Source organism: Eleutherodactylus coqui, chromosome 2 (assembly GCF_035609145.1).
Source record: "Eleutherodactylus coqui strain aEleCoq1 chromosome 2, aEleCoq1.hap1, whole genome shotgun sequence".
Classification (NCBI taxonomy): domain Eukaryota; kingdom Metazoa; phylum Chordata; class Amphibia; order Anura; family Eleutherodactylidae; genus Eleutherodactylus; species Eleutherodactylus coqui.
Window position 1 is genome coordinate 308,180,333 of NC_089838.1, and position 27,313 is coordinate 308,207,645.

Below are 27,313 nucleotides of genomic sequence, written 5' to 3' on the forward strand. Positions count from 1 at the left end.
GGTTTTTAAAAGTATTGTGTTTGTGGAAGTCATTGATTCACTGCGAGTTACTTGTCACTTATCTAGGGACACTGGCCTTACGAAGACAATTGAGAACTTAAAATTTTATAGCCCCTGCTAGCAGCTAAGCCGGTAATACTTCGACCTCTGAAAAGGGAGACAGTAGAGCCACTGTGACCCACAACATTATTGAACCCCACTGTCTTCCCGGTTGAAGGCCTGGTTCTTGGTCGCTGCAGTCCGGAACTTGGCATCACAAACAGGATGATACCTCCGTGCCATGTGTTTTGATGGAAAAAGTAAACTGGACTATTCATTGTAATACGCTTGATCGTATCGGATTACAAAGGAAAACTGTGAGTAAAAGCAAAGTCTATTGAAATCAAAATGTACGTAGGAAAGATGCCCTATAAGCTGAAAGAGGACTGTGTGATACTGTTGGGTGCAGTGGCGTTATTGGACATGCATATGGAGATGGAAAATTTTGGTAACAAGCTGGTCATACAAAATAACACCCAGACTACACCTTTCTTTCCTCAGGAGAAGCCCGCCAATTCTTCCAACCTAGTGGAGTTGAAAAGGGAGTGGGGTGGGGTGTCTGGAGCCGCCCAAAGTTGGATCTAGTCAGGGTAGCAGGAGTCCACCAGGAGTGTGCTCAGAGGAGCTGAGAGAGCTCGAAGAGTATAGAGACGGCTACTGCTCAGGCCCTGCAAGATGTTCCCAATGGCTACCCGCTACCTAAGCCTTGTGGCACTTCAGGAATGGGAGAGAGATACAGAAACTGATGACCTCTATATACCTGTTGCCAGCAGGTTGTTCCCCAGCACTGTGGAGCACCGTTGAGGAGCTTTAGATTACAGCGCTCACCACAAGATGGAGCGATGTGGCTATGGCATCCGGGAGTACGGCAACTGTGTCTGCACTAGTGAGGAAGAGAGATTGGACTTTGGCTGTGTTTGGTTACATTGCCCTATGTGGATACTTATACATCGGGACAAGGTGGAGGCCCACCGGGCCATGCCAGAATATTTATTGCCCTTTGTGATGGAATATGGGAAGGACAATTTTTCTTTTGTATTCTAGGACGACCATCCTTAAAGTCCACTTTGTCTCACTCCCCCGGCTCATGGGATGCCAGACACTCGTACCCACACATACTCGTCCTATTGACATCATCCATGCTGCATAAATGATGGATGATGAGCTGAACGATGATCATTTAGTGTAAATAGCAGCTGTTCAGAATTGAACAGCCGCTACGTTAAGTCAATGGGGCGGGGGAGAGAAATCTCCTGCAGCCTCCCTACCCCCCTGCTGGCTGTTCTGTGATTGAGCCAGTGATACTAGCTCCCGTGCAACATAGTTTGCCTGAAATTTGTCCCGTCTAAATGGGCCTTAAGTAACTTGGTGTTATAGGAGGATGCTTAAGTGTTCCCAAAATTTTTTTGGTAATGGTAGACAAAAACTCACTTTTAGTTGAAGGAAGAAACATTGGAAGTACATGCGCACATATGACATTTTATTCATTCTTACCCACTCAACATATAAAAGATTTATACAAAAAAAAATAAAAAAATTATATATATGCTGCTATAGTAAATATCTCCCCTTATCATACTACTCATCATATTCAGCATATCGAAAATTATAAGATGACCTTCTCCCGGGAATAAGAGAGTAGAAACGTTTCATAGGAACTTGCATGGTAACTGCTCCAATGCCACCATCAACTAAGAAAGGAATGTCTTTGTCACATTTGGTCCATTTAGGTTCACCAGAGCTCCAGTAGAACATTTGATCAGGTAGAGAACTATCCCTATCATTTCCCCCCATGATGTAGATCCTATCTTTCCAAACTACTACTGCTGACAAGTCAAGGTTTTCAAGGATTGGTGGTATTTTAGAGTGACAAATTCTTCCCATGTCATCCACACAAAAGCTTCTAGATATATTTAGCTGCTCCCTAAGTAATTGATAGGGTCGATTGTCATCACAAGGTGGGTATGCCTGACACTCTCGTCGTTTGTAGCCATATCTCGCAAAGACGTACAGCATCTCATCTAACGCAACAGCAGTGACAGCCAGTAACTTCACTGGAAGGTAAACTTTGCTCCATGTGTCAGAGGGTATATCATAAATGAGAAATCCCTGATAATCAATTCTTACACTTCCAGAGACAGTCTCCCCACCAATGAGAAAAAGCCTTTCTTTAAACTGTGCCGATGTAAAATTGTGCAATGGCACCAGCAGAGAAGAGCAAGCACTCCAAGAGTTCTCCACCAGATTGAAACATTCAGCTGAACTAATTATTTCACGGTTCAAACATCCCCCAAACACATATAGAACTTGTCTGTAATGTAGGAGACCATGGCCATGTCTGGGAATAGCCATTGAGGGCAATTCCTTCCACTCATTTTTTATCGAATCATATGCATGCAGTAGATTGGAAACAGAAAGGTCATCAGCTTGACCTCCAGATACATACAACATGTTGCCTACAGCTATAAGTCCGGATCCATATGTGGGATTGATAAATGGAAGCTTTTCCCAGGAGTCTGTAATTGGATCATACGAATTTATATGATAATCGTCTTCTTCGGGAATTACGTCATCTCTTTCCAACACATCCATGCACAATATCCTGTCTTCAAACATTCCTTGACGTAAGTGGAATTCTGTGAAGGTTTGGGTTTGGTTTTCAGAAGGAATATCAATATTGACTTCCTTTAACTCATTTGGGATCATAAGTGGAAATCTGACAACCTGTGTTAACTCTTCTGGAAGAGGGCTGCCTTTGTCAAATTGAAATTCCCACCACTGGCAAACAATGTTATAGATGGTGAACTCTGATGAAACCATCAACTGATCGGAAGAGAGGATTCTGGTTAACTCTGATAGCTCCAGGTCAGAGAAGGCCTCTTTTTCAGATAGAGTAGTCACATGCTGGCTAATGTAATGCATAGTTACATCCAGCAGGCTTTGGTCATTGTGACTAAGAGCCAATCTGTAGATCCATAGGCAGTTTTCACTGTCAGTATTTTTCATGAGGAACCTGAAATAAAGCCACAGAAGATACCAGGATTTATCATGTTGAATATGAAAACTAGTATTTATTTTTTTTGCAAAATGTGTGAAATTTTATAAACTTGCTGATTTTGTAATTTTTAATTTTGGCTGATATGGCTTAAAGTAATAGAAAAAGCAAAAAGAGCATATACTAAGCACTTAAAACGACCTTCCCGTTTTGGGATAAAATTCATGTTGAGGAGAGGGTTACATTACCTACAGTTAATCTTCTCTGATGTCCCTCCGATCCTCCAGGTTTGGGCCCTGTTTTCCAACATAAAACATGGCTTCAGCAATTTTCTAAATACCTAATGCAAATTGTGAACTACTCCGATTGGCCAGTGCTGATCACATGAGCAACTCTAGCCAATCAGACAGCAAGCATAGTGTATTAGTATTCTAACACTACCGATGCACTGCAGAAATTAGGTCATCTGAGGATTGCAGCAGCAATCTTAGATGCCAAGTAACAGCTCCTGGAACCAGTGGATTGGAGGGATAGCAAAGTAGAAAATTTGCAGGTAACATACCCCACTCCCCCTCCAGTTCCGGGACAGAATTTTAGTTTCAAAAGGTTTTTATTAAAAGTAGCAAAATCTGATACATATGCCATTTTTGCAACCATTTTCCCCACGCAGGGGGCAAAAATAGCAAGAAAGCAAATAACATTTTTATAGTTATACTAAAATCTTGTTATAAGTTTTCTCACAGGTTATTAAAAGCTAATTAATTTAAATCTGAATTATGAACTAAAACTATAAGACTTTATCTAACCTTAACTTAGGTCATCCAGCTTCTTACTAGCCATACAATCTCAGTAGACTTGGAAAAAAAATAATCATCAATACATAGTCAACAGGATAGCTCTAGGTCAAAAGTAGGTTATATCGGAATCCTGGAATATCAACTAGATCAATCCATGACCACACATCACTCCAAAACTTTTTAGTGTATCAGACTGTATGGTATGTATCCTGTCATACAGAGCAATTTGTGAAATCTTGTTCATCACCTCCCTAATGGACATGTGGGTCTGTTTCCACCTAGCTGCAATGTGGATTCTGGTTGCCAGATAGCTTGTACAAGTTTGTTTACCTGGTGACTAACTCTAGGTGGGCGATCTTCCAGAAGGAATACCACTGGGAATTTTTGGAACGGGCCTATAATCTATGCAATAGACTATTAACCTGAGACCAGAGTCTTGACATCTCTGGACACAGCCACTAGTTATGCAATTGGGATCCCATCTCCATACATTCCCTGAAACATAAGGGTGAAGCAGATGGGTAGAATTTTTATTTATTCTAACGGGTACTAAATAAGTACGGTGAAGGATTTTTATAGAGGTCTCCATTAAAGGTAACCTGGTGACTGCCTTTAGAGAAAGTTTCACAACACTGGTACCATCTTCCTTTTGACAGGTTGATTTGTAAATCTGTCTCCCATCTTAGCATAAACCTGAGATAGAATTGTATTCCAAAATGGGAAGGTTGCTTTAATTAAATCAGAAGGACACTAGCACGCATTGTGACTGGATGTCTATAATCGAAGAGAAACAGCTATGCCTCTGAATTACTGATAGACACTAAGACACTGCAATGAGAATGCTATATGCACCATGGGTCAATAGTCAATTATGTACCTGTACACTTCCAATGTGCCAACTGAAGGTAATTCCCTTATGAAGGAAAGGGAGATAGCTCTCCGAAACACATTCAGACCTAGCATGCCACTATCTGGGTAGAAAATTATAGCACACAGTTACTCCTTCAATTGGCATACAGCACATGTAGGGTGCCATCGACCGGGGTATTCTTGTGCTTTGAAGCTAACTGCTGCCTTGGGACTCAATATATTCATCTGCTAAAATAACTTGGGACACCTTGCACCATATATCAGTCAAGCTGGGCAGACTGTTGGGCACCATTATGCTTTTCCCACCTTTATAACTCTTACAAACGTACAGCTGGATCATTGACTATTGGTCCATAATACAGATACACTACTGACAGTGTTCTAAATGCGTTTTTTGCATATAGCTTGACTGTAGACTTAACTACAATCAATGCCAGTCAGCTGCTGCAAAAGCAAATAAAGTTTTGGGGTTCATTAAAAGAGGTATAAGGGTGAGAACATTATTTTTCCACTATATAAGGCACTTATCAGGGCCTCACATTGAATACTGTGTACAGATCTGGACACCGGTGCTCAGGAATGACATTGCAGTACTGGAGGTGGTTCAAAGAAGGGCAACTAAATTAACAAACCAAATGGAAGGACTAGCATATCCAGAGAGGTTATCAAAATTGGGATTATTCATCCTGGGAAAGGCAGTTAAGGGGCGACCAAATAACGATGTATAAATACATAAGGGTACAATACAAGGATCTCTCCCATGATCTGTTTATACCCAGGACTGCAACGGTAACTAGAGGGCATCCTCTATGTCTAGAGGAACGAAGGTTTCATTATGAACATAGAAGGGGGTTCTTTACTGTAAGAGCAGTGGACTGTTGAACTCTCTGCCTGAGGACTTGCTGACTACAAAAATCGATATAGGAGTTTAAGAGGAGACTAGATGTCTTTTTAGAGCACTATGACATTACAGGTTATGGACATTAAATAAATAGTCAGAAGGATTGTTGATCCGAGGGATCTTCCGACTGTCAGACTTAGAGTTAGGAAGGAACTTTTGTCTGAAGAGTGTTGATCCTGGGATTAATCTGACTGCCATTATGGAGTCGGGAATGAATTATTTCCCCCAAATGTGGAAAATTAGCTTCTACCACATTAGGTTTTTTTTGCTTTCCTCTGGATCAACATGGGGGGGATGAACTAGATGGACATTTGTCCTTCTTCAGCCTAGCATACTATGTTGATATGTAAGGTGCTGGGATCTTGCCCTTTGTTAGCCAACAGGTCTGACAATTCATGTTTTATTTTAGAAGGGAAATGTAGTTAACATGATGTTGCGATATGTTATAGTTACAAGTAAGACGATCGCATTGGTGAAGACAGCAACTTTGCATCTGATTGGAAAGTTTGAGTAGATTTCCAAAAATAGAAAAGGTCAGTGGTTGTCAGAGATCACAATCATCACCCATGAGGTCTTTCACTGTAACTTTGATATAGCGGAAGATCGTTTTGACTGTATTTCTTCTTTGAGAAAAATGCCCCATAAACACATTCTAAACAGATGTAGCACTGGAGTCTTGGTGTTCCAGCCATAATACAGATAAGAAAATGCATCCATATTAGCCTTGTGTGCCATTGGCCATTTGCAGTCCCTACATAATCCAACTGGACACTAGAACAATAAACCATGTAGATGGTTTATTGTTCATAGTGAGCTTCAAAAGATTCAGCAAGATACTATTGTGGATAGAAGTTCCGTGGACCTTGTGTCTCCCCCACATTAAGAGTCATTGCAAATACATTTGACTGGGCATAGTGGAACAGGAAACCTCATTTAGTGTGTATTTGACCAGGTTTACAGTTTTGTATGTACGGTCACTGATCATGCATATTACCTGCTACATAGATCCTGCAATGGCTCAATCTGCAAACGACTGGACACAGTAAACAGCTCTACCACATTATCTATGCTGAATGTAACTTCACCAGTATATATAAAGTGCAGGATGACCTGCACGACTGACGAAGGGATATCCAGAAGAGAAACCTCTCCACTCGCCGACTCCTTCATTGGACAAACGAACAATGCTCGAAAGTAGGGACTGATGGATGAAAGGACAACTCTGTGGAATATAGAGAGTAAATGTCAGAGTGAATTTCAGTATACATCCAGAATAGAGATGAGCGAGCACACTCGTCCGAGCTTGATGCTCGTTCGAGTATTAGGGTGTGCGAGGTACTCGTTATTCGAGACGAGCACCACGCGGTACTCGAGTCAATTCCATTTCCTTCCCTGAAAGTTTTGCGCCATTTTCTGGCCAATAGACATGCAAGGAAGGCATTACAACTTCCTCCTGTGACGTGACAGCCCTATCCCACCCCCCTGCAGTGAGTGGCTGGCGAGATCAAGTGACTGCCGAGTATATAAGGCAGCCCCACCCGCTGCTCGCCTCAGACACACGCTGGCAAAGATTAGGTAGAGTGCTGCTGCTGCTGTAGGGAGAGTGTTAGCATCTTCAAGAACCCCAACGGCCCTTCTTAGGGCCACATCGGACCGTGTGCATTACTGTTGTGGCTGCTGGGAGCAGTTTTGCAAAATTTTTTTTCTTATATCGGGCGTGCAGGCTATAGCATTCTCAGGCTGCAGTCTGTGCTGCGTAGTATAGGGGAAGTATTGGTGAGGCAGGGACAGTGGTAGTGTGGAATCCTGTCTAGAAGAACCCCAACGGTCCTTCTTAGGGCCACATCTGACCGTGTGCATTACTGTTGTGGCTGCTAGGAGCAGTTTTGCACCAATTTTTTTTTCATCTTGGGCTCTGCAGACTATTGCATTCTCAGTCTGCAGCCAAATATACAGAGTATAGGGGAAGTATTGGTGAGGCAGGGACAGTGCTACTGTAGAATCCTGTCAACAAGTATCCCAAAAAAGCTCCCATTTAGGGCTATCTGTGACCGTGTGCATTACCGTTGTGGCTGCTAGGAGCAGTTTTGCACCAATTTTTTTTTTCATCTTGGGCTCTGCAGACTATTGCGTTCTCAATCTGCAGCCAATTATACAGAGTATGAGTATAGGGGAAGTATTGGTGAGGCAGGGACAGTGCTACTGTAGAATCCTGTCAACAAGTACCCCCCAAAAAAGCTCCTGTTTAGGGCTATATGTGACCGTGTGCATTTAACTCCGTGGCTGCTAGCAGTTGTAGTACCTCACTATTGCACAGCTAGGCCTGTATAATTTTTTTCCTGGGTGCAGTTTGCGTAACATAAGCGCTGTTTCCATCCAACTGCACACCAATAATTCAAAATTTTTTTACCCCGCAAATTTTTCTGCGGCCCAAAAGGCTCATATAACTTTTGTCAAACAATATTTCTACGTTTCTAACTAAAGCATTGAAACTTCAACATGAACCAATTTTTTTTTTTAACAGGGCTGCTTCCAGGCTCTGTTACAAATTAAGCCACAGTAAGCTAAAATATTAATGGGTTTCACCTGCCCTCTGGGTTGAGCAATTTTTCTGGGGTACATTTGTACTGTTTGTACAGCAATTTTTTGGGCCCTGGCCTACACTGTAATCCAAGTAATTTTTCTGGCCTTCGCCTACACTCATGTCACCCGGGTCTGCCTGCCTATACTTCTGCCACAGTAATGCTACAGGGGTCTGCCTATACTTCTGCTCCTAAAAAAGGTTACTGGGCTCATCCTAAACTGCTGCAACTGAAAGGCTTTTGGGGTCTGTCTACACTGCTGCAACTGAAAGGCTTTTGGGGTCTGTCTACACTGCTGCAACTGAAAGGCTTTTGGGGTCTGTCTACACTGCTGCAACTGAAAGGCTTTTGGGGTCTGTCTACACTGCTGCAACTGAAAGGCTTTTGGGGTCTGTCTACACTGCTGCAACTGAAAGGCTTTTGGGGTCTGTCTACACTGCTGCAACTGAAAGGCTTTTGGGGTCTGTCTACACTGCTGCAACTGAAAGGCTTTTGGGGTCTGTCTACACTGCTGCAACTGAAAGGCTTTTGGGGTCTGTCTACACTGCTGCAACTGAAAGGCTTTTGGGGTCTGTCTACACTGCTGCAACTGAAAGGCTTTTGGGGTCTGTCTACACTGCTGCAACTGAAAGGCTTTTGGGGTCTGTCTACACTGCTGCAACTGAAAGGCTTTTGGGGTCTGTCTACACTGCTGCAACTGAAATGTTTTTAGGGTCTGTCTACACTGCTGCAACTGAAATGTTTTTGGGGTCTGTCTACACTGCTGCAACTGAAATGTTTTTGGGGTCTGTCTACACTGCTGCAACTGAAATGTTTTTGGGGTCTGTCTACACTGCTGCAACTGAAATGTTTTGGGGGTCTGTCTACACTGTTGCAACTGAAATGTTTTGGGGGTCTGTCTACACTGCTGCAACTGAAATGTTTTGGGGGTCTGTCTACACTGCTGCAACTGAAATGTTATTGTGGTCTGTCTATACTGTTACTACTGAAATGTTACTGGGCTCTGCCTACACTGCTGCTACTGAAATGTTACTGGGGTCCAACTAGACTTCTGCAACATAACTGTTAGTGGGGTCAGCTTATACCTTTGCTACAGGAATACTACAGGGGTCCGTGCATAGTATGGCTGCACTAAGTTTTCACATCGCGGTGTTCTACGTATCTGGCCCAAGAAAAAAAAACCCAGTCAGACTGGGGCATGCAGTGTGGGCCGAAGCCCACCTGTATTTTACCTGACGTTAGCTCAGCTGTCCGGGGAACTGCAATGGGATTTATTAATGTACCGTCAATGGCTACCTGGGACCCACCCATGCTGTGGGTCCACTCCACACAGTCTTCCCATTGCGAAGTTGTACCTGCCTGTGACTATTAATTAAAAAACCCCAGTCTGACTGGGGCATGCAGTGTGGGCCGAAGCCCACCTGTACTTTATGTCACGTTAGCTCAGCTATCCGGGGCACTGCAATGGGATTTATTTATGTACCGTCGGTGGGTTCCAGGGAGCCACCCATGCTGTGGGTCCACACAGACTTCCAAGAGCGGAGTTGTACCTGCCTGTGACTATGAAAATAGGCCAGACTGACTAGAGCATGGAGTGTGGGTCGAAGCTAACCTGTACTTTGTCCCAATGCAGTGCCCCGGATAGCTGAGCTAGAGTGAGATAAAGTACAGGTTAGCTTCGACCCACACTCCATGCTCTAGTCAGTCTGGCCTATTTTCATAGTCACAGGCAGGTACAACTCCGCTCTTGGAAGTCTGTGTGGACCCACAGCATGGGTGGCTCCCTGGAACCCATCAACGGTACATAAATAAATCCCATTGCAGTGCCCCGGATAGCTGAGCTAGAGTGAGATAAACTAGAGGAGCAATACAGTGCTAATGAGACGTGCACAGCTACGCTAGCATTGGAGTCCGCAGTAGGCCCGCGATTGCTGAGGGTTTGTGCAGAAGCCTATGTCGTGGGCGCGGTGCAAGTCTGCCATGTTTGGCCACTCTGATTTATTGTTCATGTCTTGGGTTGCCTAGGACACACCTATGCTGTTGGTGCACACTTAGTTCCCATCGTGGTGTTTGACCTGTCTGGCACAAAGACACTGACTGACTTGGGTAGGGGGCAGAGTGCAGATGGCTTTCCCCTTGCGGTGTCGATTGAGCTATGCGACACCTAGACAGAATGAATACTGTGTGGGCACATGGATTCCCCATTGCTATGTAACTCATGGCCACATTTGCAGCTCCTGACGGAGGTGGCACAGAATTGGAATGAAGATCGAACGTCAATTTTTCATTGATTCTCTACAGCATTGTGGGTTATCGCCCCGCCCCTTTTAAAGAGGGTTGCTACCTGGCCCTGCCAACACTCTGCAGTGTGTGCCTCTGGTTCCTCCTCATGGCAGACGCACTTATAAATAGCCATGAGGGTGGCGTGGCTATGAGGCCAGCGTGTGGCATGAGGGCAGCTGAAGGCTGCGCAGGGACACTTGTGTGCGCTGCGGACGCAGGGTCTTGCGGGGGAGGGAGGGGGGTTTGGGCAGCATATAACCCAGGAAAAAAGGCAGCAGTGTGTCCCGCAGGCAGTGCTTGTGCTTGGTTGGAGGTAGTGTGGTGCTTAGCTAAGGTGTGCCTTGCTAATGAGGGTTTGTCCCAAGTAAAAATTGTAAGGGGGGGGGGGGGGGGAGGGAGGGGCTCACTCTTGCCGCCATTGTGGCTTAATAGTGGGACCTGGGAACCCGAGATGCAGCCCAGCATGTTGCCCCTCGCCTGCCCTATCCGTATCTGTGTCGTTTCCATCACTTTCGTAGGTTTTGAAGATTTGCACAAATGAACACCTTAGCGCGCATCGGCGATATACAAAAATGCTCGAGTCGCCCATTGACTTCAATGGGATTCGTTACTCGAAACGAACCCTCGAGCATCGCGGAACGTTCGACTCGAGCAACGAGCACCCGAGCATTTTGGTGCTCGCTTATCTCTAATCCAGAACTTTAAAAGGTAAAATTAATAGATTTTTAAAAAATTTTTAAAAAAAAGTTCTGCAGTTTTCTTAGGTCTTCCAATAAAATACATCGAGTTGGGCACAAAAAAAACTAATTTACGCATTTCAAATCACGCACTATTCTTACTCACAGCTTAAGCTGGCCATACACTTCAGTTAGATGTACACAGTTATTTCTCCCCGACCACCCCCATACTATAAAAGGTGACGTCACACCTGCACATAGGGTTCTGATTTCCTACTCCAGGGAACAGGAATCCCCACTGCTGAACAGCTCAGTCTCAAGACCTAACCTAATAGACTGCATTGACTATAATTGTTTCCGTTCCGTTTCTGCTCAGGTACCTGGTATTTTGAGAAGGATCAGCAACTTAGCCTCTGACTGGATGTTCCAACGTGATGTAAAACCGGTCTTATATGATCAGCTTAGCCGAGCATGCATGTGTTCTGTGGGGGAAGAGTGGTGTAAGCTGCTACCATACCTCTCTGATGGTGGCTTATCTGCCCAAGAACGCAATGATTGTGCATGAAATCCCACTCCAATTGCAGACACTGAAACTGTTTATTGGACCTTTGACTTTTTGATTGCTTTTTATTAAATTTTTTTCTTAGAGACAGGATGACCCAGAGAGCCCAGTGTTGGCATTGTGTATTGTTTTCTGATAACATTCACCATGCGGGATAAATACTACATTACTTTTGATAGACTGGACTTTCAAGGATGCAGCCATACCAAATATGGGAAAAAGTTGATTTTTTAAGTTGTATTACTTTTTGTTTTTACCAATAGTAACATGGTATGTTGGGCTTTAAAAACCAAACAAAAAAACACGACATTTGTCAATCTAGTACAGCCTTTTACCCACAAATGTTGATTCAGAGTAAGGCAAAACAACCCTAATAAGGATTGTTTTGCTGATATATTTATACAAACTTATTAGGTCGCCCCTCAACGTCTTTTTTCTAAATTAAATAACCCCAATTTTGATAATCTCTCAAGCTTTGATATGTCCTTGAGTACCGGTGCCCCAAACTGTCCACAATATTCTATGAGTGGTCTGACCAGTGACTTGTAAAGAGGAAGACCAATGCTCTTGTCATGTGCCCCTAGACCTCTTTTGATACACCCCATGATCCTATTTGCCTTGGCAGCAGCTGCCTGACACTGGTTGCACAGTTAACTAAAACCCCCAAATCCTTCTCCATGTCAGTGTTACCCAGTGGTTTCCAATTTAGTGTGTAACAGTGACATGTATTCCCCTGCCCTTGTTCAGATCCTTACAGTTATCAGTTTGTTAAGAAAATTGTAGATCAATGTACCAGTTAATTGTTCTGCTATTAGATTGTAGACAAGGAAGATATAGCATCCTGCTAGTATAAGTAGTGAAGGGGTTAAACGAAACCTTTTCTATATAGCAGAGTGTAGTAGGAGATAAGACAAACAGAAGATAAGATGGTCTCTCAGACCCCCTGCCTTGCATTCCTTCTCACTGAAATGATAATGGTTTCATTGTATATTAAGGTTACACCCTGAGAAATTTGCGCCCTTTTCTGGCCAATAGAAACACAGGGAAGGCATTACAACTTCCTCCTGTGATGTTCCAGCCCTATCCCACCCCCCTGCAGTGAGTGGCTGGCCAGAACAAGTGACCCCCGAGCATTTAAATCTGCCCCGCCCGCGGCTCGCCACAGACACACGCTAAGAGAGATGAGGGACAGTGCTGCTGCTGCTGGTTTAGGGAGAGTGTTAGCGTCTACAAGAACCCCAACGGTCCTTCTTAGGGCCACAGCTCACCTAGTGCACTACTGTTGTGGGTGCTGGGAGCAGTTTGCCTTTTTTTTTTTTTTTGGTATATCGGGCGTGCAGCCCCATTACAGCTATAGCGTTCTCAGGCTGCAGTCTGTACTAAGTAGTATAGGGGAAGTATTGGTGAGGCAGGGACAGTGGTAGTGTGGAATCCTGTCTACCTGTGCATTTAACTCCGTGGTTTCTGGGAGTTGTAGTACCTCAGCATTGCACTGCAAGGCCTCAGTTCAGCCTTCAGTGTCATTTTTTGCTGGGGGCAGTTAGCGTAACGTAAGCGCTCTCTGCTTCCAAGTGCATGTTTAAAAAGCACTCATTTTTCTCCGCTCTGTGTTACCAGTCAGCTGGTGGCGCAGTGTATGGTGCCAGACAGCCATAGAGGGAGAGTCCAATACACGCTCCATTGCCTGCATTGGAAAAAAACTAATTTTTAAAAAAGGACTCCTTTTTTACGTCTGCTTGTAACCCAGTGCACATTACTGCATGGCCTGTGGGACTGGAGGTGAATCTCAACTGCATAGTGCACCGCTAGTCCTGCTTGCATCCTTCCTTATAATTTAGCTCAGGCTTCTTTTTGCGTTGTATAACCGCTGGCAGCCACCAACTGTGCGGCAAGAATTAAAAAAAATTTTTACACCGCTCTGTCTCTGCTCGATTCTTAATCCAGCATGCTGAGAGGTAGGGGTAGGGGCAGAGGACGTGGACGCGGTCGAGGACGCGGAGTCCCAAGTGAGGGTGTGGGCATAGGCCGAGTTCCTGGTCCAGGTGAATCGCAGCCGGCTGCTGCGGGAGTAGGAGAGAGGACAGTTCCTGGGGTCCCCAGCTTCATATCGCAATTTTTGGGTCCACGTGGTAGACCTTTATTAAAAAATGAGCAGTGTGAGCAGGTCCTGTCATGGATGGCAGAAAGTGCATCCAGCAATCTATCGACCACCCTGTCGTCTACGCCGTCCACTGCTGCAACTCTGAATCCTCTGGCTGCTGCTCCTTCTTCCTCCCAACCTCCTCACTCCATGAAAATGACACATTCTGAGGAGCAGGCAGACTCCCAGGAACGGTTCTCGGGCCCCTGCCCAGATTGGGCAGCAATGGTTCCTCTCCCACTGGAGGAGTTTGTCGTGACCGATGCCCAACCTATGGAAAGTTCCCGGGGTCCGGGGGATGAGGCTGGGGACTTCCGGCAACTGTCTCAAGAGCTTTCAGTGGGTGAGGAGGACGATGACGATGAGACACAGTTGTCTTGCAGTGAGGTAGTAGTAATTTCAGTAAGTCTGAGGGAGGAGCGCACAGAGGATTCAGAGGAAGAGCAGCTGGACGATGAGGTGACTGACCCCACCTGGTGTGATAAGCCTACTGAGGACCGGTCTTCAGAGGGGGAGGCAATTGCAGCCGCAGGACAGGTTGGAAGAGGCAGTGGGGTGGCCAGGGGTAGAGGCAGGGCACGAGCGAATAATACACCAGCTGTTTCCCAAAGCACCCCCTCGCGCCAAGCCACCGTGCAGATGCCAAGGTGTTCTAAGGTGTGGCAGTTTTTCATGGAGACGCCGGACGACCGACGAACAGTGGTGTGCAAGCTTTGTCACGCCAGGATCAGCCGGGGAGCCACCACCACCACCAGCATGCGCAGGCATATGATGGCCAAGCACCCCACAAGGTGGGACGAAGGCCGTTCACCGCCTCCAGCTTGCGCCACTGCCTCTCCCCCTGGGCCCCAACCTGCTACTGAGATCCAACCCCCCTCTCAGGACACAGGCACGACCATCTCCTGGCCTGGACCCACACCCTCACCTCCGCTGTCCTCGGCCCCATCCAGTAATGTCTCTCAACGCAACGTCCAGCTGTCGCGAAGAGAATCGTTGGAGCGAAAGCGCAAATACGCCACCACGCACTCGCACGCTCAAGCTTTAAATGTCCACATAGCCAAATTGATCAGCCTGGAGATGCTCCCATACAGGCTGGTGGAAACTAAGGCGTTCAAAAACATGATGGCGGCGGCAGCCCCGCGCTACTCAGTCCCCAGTCGCCACTATTTTTTTAATGGTGTGCCATCCCAGCCCTGCACGACCACATCTCACGCAACATCGTACGCGCCCTCACCAACTCGGTTACTGCCAAGGTCCGCTTAACAACGGACACGTGGACAAGCACAGGCGGGCAGGGCCACTATATCTCCCTGACGGCACATTGGGTGAATTTAGTGGAGGCTGGGACAGAGTCAGAGCCTGGGACCGCTCATGTACTACCCACCCCCAGAATTGCAGGCCCCAGATGGGTGCTGGTATCTGCGGCGGTGTATGCCACCTCCACTAAACCTTCCTCCTCCTCCTCCAACGCAACCTCTACCTCGCAATCAAGACTTGTTAGCAGCAGCACGTCGCCAGCAGTCGGTGTCGCGCGGCAGCACAGCGGTGGGCAAGCGTCAGCAGGCCGTGCTGACGCTACTCAGCTTAGGAGAGAAGAGGCACATGGCCCACGAACTGTTGCACGGTCTGACAGAGCAGACCGACCGCTGGCTTTCTCCACTGAGCCTCCAACCGGGCATGGTCGTGTGTGACAACGGCCGTAACCTGGTGGCGGCTCTGCAGCTCGGCAGCCTCACGCACGTGCCATGCCTGGCCCACGTCTTTAATTTGGTGGTTCAGCGGTTTCTGAAAGGCTACCCACACTTCTCAGACCTCCTTGGCAAGGTGCGCCGGGTCAGCGCACATTTCCGCAAGTCCCACACAGACGCTGCCACCCTGCAACATCGGTTTAATCTGCCAGTGCACCGACTGCTTTGCGACGTGCCCACATGGTGGAACTCTACGCTTCACATGTTGTCCCGGCTGTATGAGCAGCGGAGAGCTATAGTGGAATACCAACTCCAACATGGGCGGCGAAGTGGGGGTCAGCCTCCTCAATTCTTTACAGAGGAGTGGGCCTGGATGGCAGATATCTGCCAGGTCCTTGGAAACTTTGAGGAGTCCACCCTGATGGTGAGCGGCGATGCTGCAATCATTAGAGTCACCATTCCCCTGCTATGCCTCTTGAGAAGTTCCCTGAAAAGCATAAAGGCTGATGCTTTGCGGGTGGAAACGGAGCGGGGGAAGACAGTATGTCGCTGGATAGTCAGAGCACCCTCATGTCTATATCTCAGCGCGTGGAGGAGGAGGAGGGGGAGGAGCCTGAGGAGGAAGAGACAGCTGGGCACACTGCAGAGGGTGCCCATGCAGCTTGCCTCTCATCCATTCAGCGTGTATGGCCTGAGGAGGAGGAGGATACTCAAAGTGATCGTCCTAGTGAGGACAGCCATATGTTGCTTACAGGTACCCTAGCACACAAGGCTCACTTTATGTTAGCATGCCTTTCTCGTGACCCTCGTGTTAGACGCATTCTGGCCACTACGGATTACTGGGTGTACACACTGCTTGACCCACGGTATAAGGAGAACCTTTCCACTCTCATTCCTGAAGAGGAAAGGGGTTTGAGAATGATGCAATACCACAGTGCCCTGGTGGACAAACTGATGGTAAACTTCCCATCTGACAGCGCTAGTGGCAGAAGGCGCAGTTCCGGGGGCCACATAGAGGGGGAGGCGCGGAGATCAGGCAGCATGTTCAGCGCAGGCAGGGGAACACTCTCCAAGGCCTTTGCCAGCTTTATGGCTCCCCAGCAAGACTGTCTCACACCTCCCCAGTCCAGGCTGAGTTGGAGGGAGCACTGCAAGAAGATGGTGAGGGAGTACGTAGCCGATCGTACCACCATCCTCCGTGATGCCTCTGCTCCGTACAACTACTGGGTCGAAGCTGGACACGTGGCCCCGAACTCGCGCTGTATGCCCTGGAGATGTTGGCTTGCCCTGTGGCTAGCGTCTTGTCAGAGAGGGTGTTTAGTGCAGCTGGGGGAATCATCACGGACAAGCGTACCCGCCTGTCAACTAACAGTGCCGACAGGTTTACACTCAAAGATGAACAAAGCCTGGATTTCCCCAGACGACTTCTCCACCTGCGGACAGCAGCGCTACCTAAAGAACTTTGTCAATCTGTGTATGCTATTCGTCCTCCTCCTCCGGCTCCTCCTCCTTTAACCTATCGTAATCACCGCGAATGGGCAATTTTTCTGTGGGCCAAAAGGCTCATCTAACGTTTCTAAATAATATTTATCTGTTTCAATTCTCATTAAAGCATTGAAACTTCCACCTGAACCAATTGTTTTTTAAACTGGGCTGCCTCCAGGCCTAGTTAAAAATTAAAGGCGTTGTCCCACGCCGAAACGTTTTTTTTTTTTTTATTCAATAGGCCCCCCGTTCGGCGCGAGACAAACCCAATGCATGGGTTAAAAAAAAAAAAAAGGTTTAGTACTTACCCGAATCCCCGCGCTGCGGCGACTTCTTCCTTACCTTACTAAGATGGCCGCCGGGATCTTCACCCACGATGCACCGCGGGTCTTCTCCAATGGTGCACCGTGGGCTCTGTGCGGTCCATTGCCGATTCCAGCCTCCTGATTGGCTGGAATCGGCACACGTGACGGGGCGGAGCTACGAGGACCAGCTCTCCGGCACGAGCGGCCCCATTCAGCAGGGAGAAGACCGGACTGCGCAAGCGCGTCTAATCGGGCGATTAGACGCTGAAATTAGATGGCACCATGGAGACGAGGATGCTAGCAACGGAACAGGTAAGTGAATAACTTCTGTATGGCTCATAATTAATGCACGATGTACATTACAAAGTGCATTAATATGGCCATACAGAAGTGTATAACCCCACTTGCTTTCGCGGGACAACCCCTTTAAGTCACAGTACGCTAAGCGATTAATGGGTTTCACCTGCCCTCTGGGTTGGGCATGGGTAATTTTTCTGGGGTACATTTGTACTGTCGGTACAACTATTTTTCGGGCCCTCGTCTACAATGTCATCCAAGTAATTTTTATGGGCTTCGCCTGCACTCATGGTACACCACTGTGTCTGGGGTTGGCCTACACTTTTGCTACAGAAATGTTACTCTGTTCTGCCTACCTATACTTCTGCCACAGCAATGCTACTGGGGTCTGACTATACTTCAGCAACAGAAATGTTACTTCGGTCTGCCGATACTTCTGCTCCTGAGAGGTTACCTTGGTTGGTGTATACTGTTAATACTGTAATTTTACTAATACTGGGCTCTGCCCATAATGCTTCAACGGAAATGTGTACTGGGGCAGGTCCATACTGCTATAACAGAAATGTAACTAATAGTGGGCTTTGCCCATACTGCTTCTAAATTACTGTTGCTGGGGCCTGACTATACTCCTACTACTGAAATCTTACCAATACTATGCTCTCCCTACACTGCTGCCAGGGAAATGGGAATCTGCTGCTTTGTCCCTACTGCTTCTACGTTACTGTTACTGGGGTCTGTCTATACTGATACTACTGAAAGGTTACTGGGGTCTGTGTATAGTGCTGCAAATGAAACGTTAGTGGGGTCTGTGTATAGTGCTGCCAATAAAATGTTACAGGGGTTTGTGCATACTCTTACCGCTGAAATGTTACTATTTCTCGGCATTGCCTATACTGCTGCTACTGCAATGTTACAGGGTAGTGGAAACGGAGGCTTCCCAAAGACATGATGGTGGCGAGGCCACGCTACTAGGTTCCACAGGCGTGACAACTTTTCAGCGACGCGGTCACTGGGAAGGTGCATATAACCACGGACACAGGGACAGGACACGTACTGCCTCAAAAACTTTCCCGTCCTCCTCCTCAAACTATGAAAATATTCTTGGCCGAAGCCCACCTGCATTTAATCTGACGTTAGCTCTGCTGTCCAGGGCACTGCAATGGGATATATTTATGTACCGCAGGTGGTTTCCAGGGACCCTCCCATGCTGTCGGTCCACACAGAGTTGTAACTGCATGTGTCTACTTATAAAAAAACCCAGTCTGACTGGGGCATGCAGTGTGGGCCGAAGCCCACTTGCATTTAATCTGATGTTACCTCAGCTGTGCAGGGCACTGCAATGGGATATATTTATGTACCGCCGGTGGGTTTCAGGGAGCCACCCATGCTGTGGGTCCACAGGGACTTCACATAGGGGATTTGAACTTCCTGTGTCTATGTATTAAAAACCCCAGTCAGGTTGGGCATGCAGTGTGGGCCGAAGCCCACCTGCATTTAATCTGACGTTAGCTCTGCTGTCCAGGGCACTGAAATGGGATATATTTATGTACCGCCGGTGGGTTCCAGGGAGCCACCCATGATGTGGGTGCACACGGAATTCCCATTGCGGAGTTGTACCTGCCTGTGACTATTTATAAAAAACCCCGGTCTGACTGGGGTATGCAGTGTGGGCCGAAGCCCACCTGTATTTAATCTGACATTAGCTCTACTTTCCGGGGCACTGCATTGGGACAAACTACAGGAGCAATACAGCGCTAATGAGACGTGCACAGCTACGCTAGCATAGGAGTCCGCTGTAGGCCCGCGATCGCTGAGGGTTTGTGCAGAGGCCTATGTCCTTGGTGCAGTGAAAGTCCGCTTCCTGCCTAGGATTGCTGAAGCTGTGGGCCGAGGCCTCTGTCGTGGGCGCGGTGCAAGTCTACCATGTTTGGCTGCTCAGATCAATTTTTTGTTCATGTCTTGGGCTTCCTAGGACCCCCCTATGCTGTTGGTGCAAACTTAGTTCCCATTGCGGTGTTTGACCTGTCTGGCACAAAGACACTGACTGACTTGGGTAGAGGGCAGAGCGCTGACGGCTTTCCCTTGCAGTGTGCATTGAGCTATGCGACACCTTGACAGAATGAATACTGTGTGGCACATGGATTCCCCATTGCTTTGCCCACGTTTGCAGCTCCTGACGGAGGTGGCACAGGATTGGATTTCTCATTGCTTCTGTACAGCATTGTGGGCTATCGCCCCGCCCCTTTTAAAGAGGGTCGCTGCCTGGCCCTGCCAACCCTCTGCAGTGTGTGCCTCCGGTTCCTCCTCATGGCTGACGCACTTATAAATAGACATGAGGGTGGTGCGGCTATGAGGCCAGCGTGTGGCATGAGGGCAGCTGAAGGCTACGCAGGGACACTTTGGTGTGCGCTGTGGACACTGGGTCGTGGGGGGGGGGGGTTGGGCAGCATGTAACCCAGGAGAAGAGGCAGCGGTGTGTCCCGCAGGCAGTGATTGTGCTTGGTTGCAGATAGTGTGGTGCTTAGCTAAGGTGTGGCTTACTAATGAGGGTTTGTCCGAAGTAAAAATTGTTAGGGGGGGGGGGGGCACTCTTGCCGCTATTGTGGCTGAATAGTGGGACCTGGGAACCAGAAATGCAGCCCAGCATGTAGCCCCTCGCCTGCCCTATCCGTTTTTGTGTCGTTTCCATCACTTTCTTGAGTTTTGCAGATTTTCACCAATGAAAACTTTAGCGGAGCATGGCTGATATACAAAAATGCTCGAGTCGCCCATTGACTTCAAATGGGGTTCGTTACTCGAAACGAACCCTCGAGCATCGCGGAAAGTTCGACTCGAGCAACAAGCACCCGAGCATTTTGGTGCTCGCTCATCTCTAGATCCTATGGATGGAAACAACTTGTCCCTGAAAAGGGTCAAAGGAGGATTTCAAGCATCATTCTGATGAACAAGCCATGCACCATCAATTAAATTGCAACCGTATACAACACAGTTGCTCCAGCTAACATGTCTAAACACACAACTTCTCATTCCTTAGCACGGAAGGGCTGTAACATCAGACAGACAGTAATGACGTTGGAACTGGCCAAGAAAAATAAAAAGCTGAAAGTCAATTTGGCAAAAATAGTATCCTGAGCAGTAGGGGGGAGGGGGGAAAAAAAACCCAAAACATTGCCTGGTCAGATGAATCCAGATTTCTGTTGCACTGTGCTGATGGTAAGGTCAGAATTTGGCACAAGCAGCATGAATCGATGACCCCTTTCTGTTGGGCTGATTAGAGTATGTCACCACCTCCATTTTACCCCTGAATGACGCGGGCATTTTTCTTTTTCCATTTTCGTTTTTTCCTCCCCCCTTTAAAAAAATCATAACTCCTTTATTTATCCATCCACGTCGCTGTATGAGGGCTTGTTTTTTGCGGGACGAGTTGTATTTTTCAATGGTTCTATTTAAAGTACCATATAATGTACTGAAAAACTTTTAAAAAATTCTAAGTGGAGTAAAATGTAAAACAAACGACATTTTGCCATCTTTTAGTGCGTCTTGCTTCTACGGCGCACAAATGGCAACAAAAAAGACATGATAACTTTATTCGATGGGTCGGTACGATTACTACGATGCCAAACTTGTATAGGTTTTTTTTTACTATACTCCTTTTTTTTTTAAAGACATAAAAAATTTTTCAATTATTTTCTGCGGTCATTTTGTGCGCGCAATAACTTTTTTATTTTTCCGTCGACGTAGTTGAGCAAGGTTTCATTTTTTGCGGATGTCCTGTAGTACCGTTTTGGAATACATACGACTTTTTGATCGCTTTTTATTGCGTTTTTTCTGGGAGACAGGGTAACTAAAAAAATGCATTTCTGGCGTTCTTCATTTCTTTTTTCGAACGACGTTCACCGCGCGGGAAAAATTATGTGGTACTTTGATAGTTTGGACTTTTACGGACGCGGTGATCCCAAATACATATTTTTAATTTATTATTTAGATTTTTTAATAATAGATATGGCAAAAGGGGGGTGATTTAAACTTTTACAACTTTTTTTTTTTTTCAATTAAAAAAAAACTTTATTGATTTTTTTTTTACTCTACTTTGAAGTCCCCCTGGGGGACTTTAAGATGCGATGCTTTTATCGCTCCTGCAGTATGACGTAATGCTATAGCATTACATCATATTGCTTTTTGACAGGCAGCCTATGAAGCCACCCCACGGGGACGGCTTGATAGGCAGTCTGCTAAGGCAGCCCTGGGGCCTTTCATTAGGCCCCCGGCTGCCATGACACATGCACGGCTCTCCCGATCTCAGAATTGACAGCGGCATTTAAATGGTTAATAGCCGCGATCGGCCGCGCGGCCGCTCGCGGCTATTGCCCGCGGATGTCAGCTGTTATAAACAGCTGATGCCCGCACTGTATGAAGAGAGGTTGCATCACAACCTCTCTTCATACATACCCCGACGCTCCATGACGTACCAGGTCATTAAGAGGTTAATATTATAGCAACTACTAGAAGCTTCCTGTTTGCAACGGCCAACATTCCTGCAGAACGGTTTCATCTCCTGGTGGAATCGACGCCATGATGAACTGCTGCGGTGCAGAAGGCCAAAGGAAGCCCGGTGCACTACTAGATGGGATCTCTAATAATGTGGCCTTTAAATCCATACGTCAGTTCTGGTATTTTTCCCTCCACATGTGCATTGAGAACATCAGTACTTACTTGTGACATAGGAACCTTTTATCAGCCGTCACTATAGTGGCATCACATAGGATTTCTGACAGGTAGAACTCTCGCAGTCCTGATACATCAATATAGAAGGACATAAAAAATAAATAAAATAAATAATCACATAAAGCAGCATTAACATAGCAGGCCTCATGTATCAGGACTGTAGCAGTAAGACTGTTCTTGTTGCCCATGGCAACCAATCAAAGCTGAGCTTACATGTCAAACTACTCTGGAAACATGAAAGCTGAACTTTGATTGGTTACTATGAACAACAACAGTGTTAACGCCTTAGAGATGGCCAAAACACCTTTTTACTGACCTCACTAATAGGCTTTAAACTTGCACATATATATTTTTTTAAGGTTGTGGCCTGGCTGACTACTGACAGCCGGGCTCCTGCTCTAACAGCCAGTAGTGGAGATATCTCAGATCCTAGTAGATTAACCCCTTACATGCCACAATCAATAGCAACTGTATCATGTAAACAGACTACAGGGGGAAAGGGCTCTGTCACCCAACGACACCCCACAGTTTGAGGGCAAGGTACTAATGGGTTTCAATGGCAGCCGGAAGCCTCCCTGTCTGCAATGTAGCTCAGCCTAATAGGCTTCTGTCATGTACCTGCATTATATTAAGCCTATGAGTAATGCAGTGCACTATACAAGTGATTGAAATATCTTCACATTAAAACTTACATAAAATCTTATACAAGCTACAAATGCTACCAATACACATGCCCAAGTCCTTCTTCCAAAAAATTAGAACACAGTCCTCCTGCTTCTTCTGGAAATATAAACGCCCGAGGATAGCATACTCATTAATGTCCAAGAGAAGGCAATACAGTGGCGTGGGCTCCCTAACATGCTGGATTATTACAAGGCAATAAACCTGAACAGGTGGTTGGAACTAATATCTCCGTTAAAAAAAAACGTAAGCTGAGAGAAATCGCGCAACTAACTTATGGTGAAAACTTTCTTAGGGCCATGTGCCTCCCCAGCCCTAAAATATAACGCTCCAAAGACTTTGACATATTATTGAGGGGCATCTGCGAGACCTGGGACTATCACATGAACTAGCACCTCCATCATCACCCTGTACACCCTTAAATTTACTTCCACATGTCATCAAGCATCCCAAGTCCTGGATCCCAGAGAACCTCTGGAATATCTTTGAAAGACTTTCAATCCATGACTTACAAACCATCATACATAAGGAACCTATCTCCATAATAAATACCTTATACACACAAAGGAAGCTGCAAGATCTACACATAGCGCACATCTCAAATGTAATCACAAACTTCAAAAGAGAACATCTCTCATCAAGACAGTCAACAGAATTCGAAAGACTAATAAAAAAAACAAAATATAGAATCTAGGAAAATTTCCTATATAACTAGAGATGAGCGAACGTACTCAGATAAGCACTACTCGTCCGAGTAATGTGCCTTATCCGAGTACCTCCCCGCTCGTGCTGATAGATTCGGGACGCGCTGCGGAGCGGGGAGCTGCAGGGGAGAGCGGGGAGGAACGGAGGGGAGATTTTTCAAGACGAGTACAGCGGTACTCGGATAAGGCACATTACTCGGACGAGTAGTGCTTATCCGAGTATGTTCGCTCATCTCTATATATAACCAAAAACTTAACAACCCACAATTTAACTAGACCAACCTTTATCACGTCATGGGAGAAGGAACTAGATATAAAGATTACAGATGCAGAACTTAAAATAATTTTTAAATCCTCTTCCGGTATTTCACCATGCATACGCCTCCAAGAAAACCATTATAAACTCCTATCCAGATGGTATAAGACCCCCGAGTGGCTATTTACTTACAAACTCTCAGATTCAGACAAGTGCTGGCGCTGCCAAGAGAACTCAGGCTCATACCTACACATCTGGTGGAGTTGCAAGAAAATAAAACCTTTCTGGGCAGAAATTGAAAATGAAATCGAAACTATCCTCAAAAAAACCTTCCAATTATCCCCAGACGTGATAATACTGAGCAAACTGAATACGACATTTAATCCTCAAAAAGACAAGCTCATGTCCTTCATGTTGGCAGCAGCAAAATCACTGATCCCCCTATATTGGGGAAGCACAACATGTCCTTCCATAAAAAAGTGGAAAGAAAAGTTGGCTCAGATTCATCAGTTTGAGGAGATCCTGAGTTGGACAAATTCAATATACACTTCCTTCCTGAACACATGGTCACCCTGGGTAAGCTGCAGATCTAACACCATAGCAAGGGATTAGGCTCCAAGACTTAGAGTCCCCCTGTCTCGACGTAACCAAGCCAAATTACATATGACTATACTAAACCTAATCGTCTCTCAGAAAACAAGGAATCGGACACACAAGCTAGGAGGTTGACAGCCCCCCTGGCCCTTGGCTCTAAGACAAAACCAATTTTCAACCCTACACGGAATATCTTCCCCGAGGGGTTAGAGCGAGCGCAGTTTATGAGACAGCGAATCGGGCGCGCCCTCTGGTGGCTGCCTCTCTGCAATCCCCCAGCGGAGATGCGGCATATCATCTAGGCTACTTCGGCCGAGATCAGACATAGTTTAAAATCCTATAGCTTATAAACAGAGGGTGCGACGATTTGCATGCAGGGACACACGCAGAGAAACAGGGGAAATGATACCAGGAGCACCGGTCACAAGGAATGCAGGCAGAAGTAAACAATATAAACAGGGTGGGTCGGGAAACCAGACTCTACCCTGTGGATAACAGCCCCCCCCCCCCCCCCCCGTTAATAATCTTTATCGAACTTACAAGTTTATTAAATGTTTTTAAATACATGAGTGCGCTCATAGAGGGGTGGTGGCAGCGGCCTACTCCGATCCGGCGAATAAAGCCTCTAAGCGAACAAATCTGGGTGGGGAGAGACTGCTGTGACCGGTTATCAGATATAAGCAAGACGTTTGACTGTACCCGTTTATAATTCCAAAACAATATATTTGATCCTTACAATGTGAAACTATAATTCTGTAAAGCACGCCCTTCCGCTGTTGCTGTTGTATACTCTGTTACATGAAAAACGTTTCAATAAAAAGTGAATTAACAAAAAAGTTTAAAGAAAAGAAAAATCTATTAACAAAAAATAAAAAAATAAACATATTTTTCCTAAAAAAACAAACAAAAAAACACCCTACTTTTAATTGGATAAAATACAAGTTAAAAAAAAACAAACAAAACACAAGACAAAGTACGTATTACCACACTCAAATTAACTCAGACAATAAATATATTGCCATTTATTGTGCATGGTGAAAGCTGTAAAACTACATTTTAAAAAGTAATGCCGGAATTGTTATTTTTGTTTTGTTCGCCAGTCAAAAAACACAATGGCACTGGCAACAGATTACAATACACAAACAAAATATGTGGTACCTCACTCGCTCTCACCCTTGAGGAGGTGCTACTGTGGTTGCCCTCTAGACAGATAAACCCCTCAAAAAGACATCTACCTACAGTATTGATTTCTGCAGCAAAACGTCTTAGACCGCTTTTCTGGAAAAATAAAAGAATCCCTACACTATCTCAATGGAAAGATAAGGTGCCTCAGATATACCGTTTTGAAGAGATTGCTGCTTGGGAATTCGGCACAAGATCTAATTTCCTACTGACCTGGACACTTTGGGTACTATATCAAAAGACACAACCCTCGTAATGTATTTGGCATACACTCACAATCCTGACACTTCAATACCTCTCTCTGCGCAGATAAACACCTAGAGCAGAAACCTCTCCTTGACATGTTCATATCCCTTTCCCTATTCCTTCGTCATGTTCAATCTGTTTTCACTTAATACATGAGGTTGCAATGGAGCCTTAACGTAACACTTGAGTTGCCTCAGTGCTTGACAGTCAGCAATCTTCACCCACAGGTATAGGACTGGTAGTGGCCTGGTCTGTCAACACCACCTACTGACCATTAATCTAGTCCCGCTTATTTTGAGTTATGAGAAACTAACGCAGTAGCCCCTGGGACCCAGCCAGAAATCACTCACACACAACTATCGCCATACTCCATCTAACACCTTTCTGAAGACTAATACATTAGGGTGAGCACGCCCACAGCACAACTCTCAGCGTATCTACTAATTCAATTCTGAGCTACTTCTGCTACCTGTCAAACTGTATACTTGCATTGTTTACAGGACCTGCGAGTCCTAACTTTGATGTAACACGTAGTTGCTGAGCACTAGCGCTTCTATCTACCTCAATTGTTATCTTGTCACTTTTCAATAAAAAGATTGTTTAAAAAAACAAAAAAAACAAAAACAAAAACAAAAAAAAAAACTTTGTTTGATGAGCCAGATAAGAAAAATTGGTATTTTAACTGAATGGTGAACACTCTGAAAACAAAACCCCAAAACAATGGCAGAATTTCTGGGGGGAGGTTCCCTTCCCACCAAAAAACAAAACAAAAAAAAAAACAAAAATATTATATGTACCCCAGAGTAATGCCATTAAAATGAACAACTTGTCCTAAAAAAAAAAAAAAAAAACAAGCGCTCATACAGCTACGTCAATGAGTTATGGCTTTTGCAATTTGACAATGAAAAATTTCTTGGCCCTTAAGGTAAAAATTAGGCTCGTTATGAAGGGGTTAAACAGTTCTTAGTACAAGAAGCTCAACACATCAAAACACAAGGAAAACAGAAGGCAGAAGAGCAGAAAGACTGAAGACCTTTTTCTCACCAAGAGAAAACCTGGCCAGGTAGGAATGTATCCTCTAAGCTTAGTTATTAGAGCTGCTCTGTCATCTAGTCTTGGTAACTGACCACTTATGATGCTTTTCCCCACAATGTCATGCTTGTCCCCATAGTCCTCAATATGCGTCATGTTGCTGGTTGTCGATGGTGAAATCTTCAAAAACCTAAAAAAGTGTGAATTAAAGTTAATTTCCAGAATAACCTGACCGTAGTTGGAAGATTCAGCAATGTCTACTATGTTGAGAA

General features: G+C 45.7%; 1 protein-coding gene across 1 annotated transcript; it reads right to left on the reverse strand.

Annotated features, from left to right (window-relative positions):
- Window positions 1–1,617: 1,617 nt before the first annotated feature.
- LOC136610254 (kelch-like protein 24) lies at window positions 1,618–27,313 on the reverse strand. The gene is made up of 4 exons (XM_066589492.1): window positions 27,137–27,313; window positions 22,335–22,413; window positions 6,597–6,824; window positions 1,618–3,052 (listed from the first exon to the last, which is right to left on the reverse strand). Exons 1-4 carry the CDS (start codon window positions 27,195–27,197, stop codon window positions 1,618–1,620), a joined length of 1,803 nt encoding a protein of 600 aa, XP_066445589.1. The 5' UTR covers window positions 27,198–27,313.

Excerpts from the sequence above, each read along its gene's own strand:
- LOC136610254 (XM_066589492.1), bottom strand. The coding sequence starts at position 27,197 with ATGACGCATATTGAGGACTATGGGGACAAGCATGACATTGTGGGGAAA. Across the intron at positions 22,414-27,136 it reads GGGGAAAAGCATCATAAGTG|GACTGCGAGAGTTCTACCTG; the intron begins GTCAGTTACCAA and ends TTGATGTATCAG. Across the intron at positions 3,053-6,596 it reads TTGCAGGATCTATGTAGCAG|GTTCCTCATGAAAAATACTG; the intron begins GTAATATGCATG and ends GCTTTATTTCAG.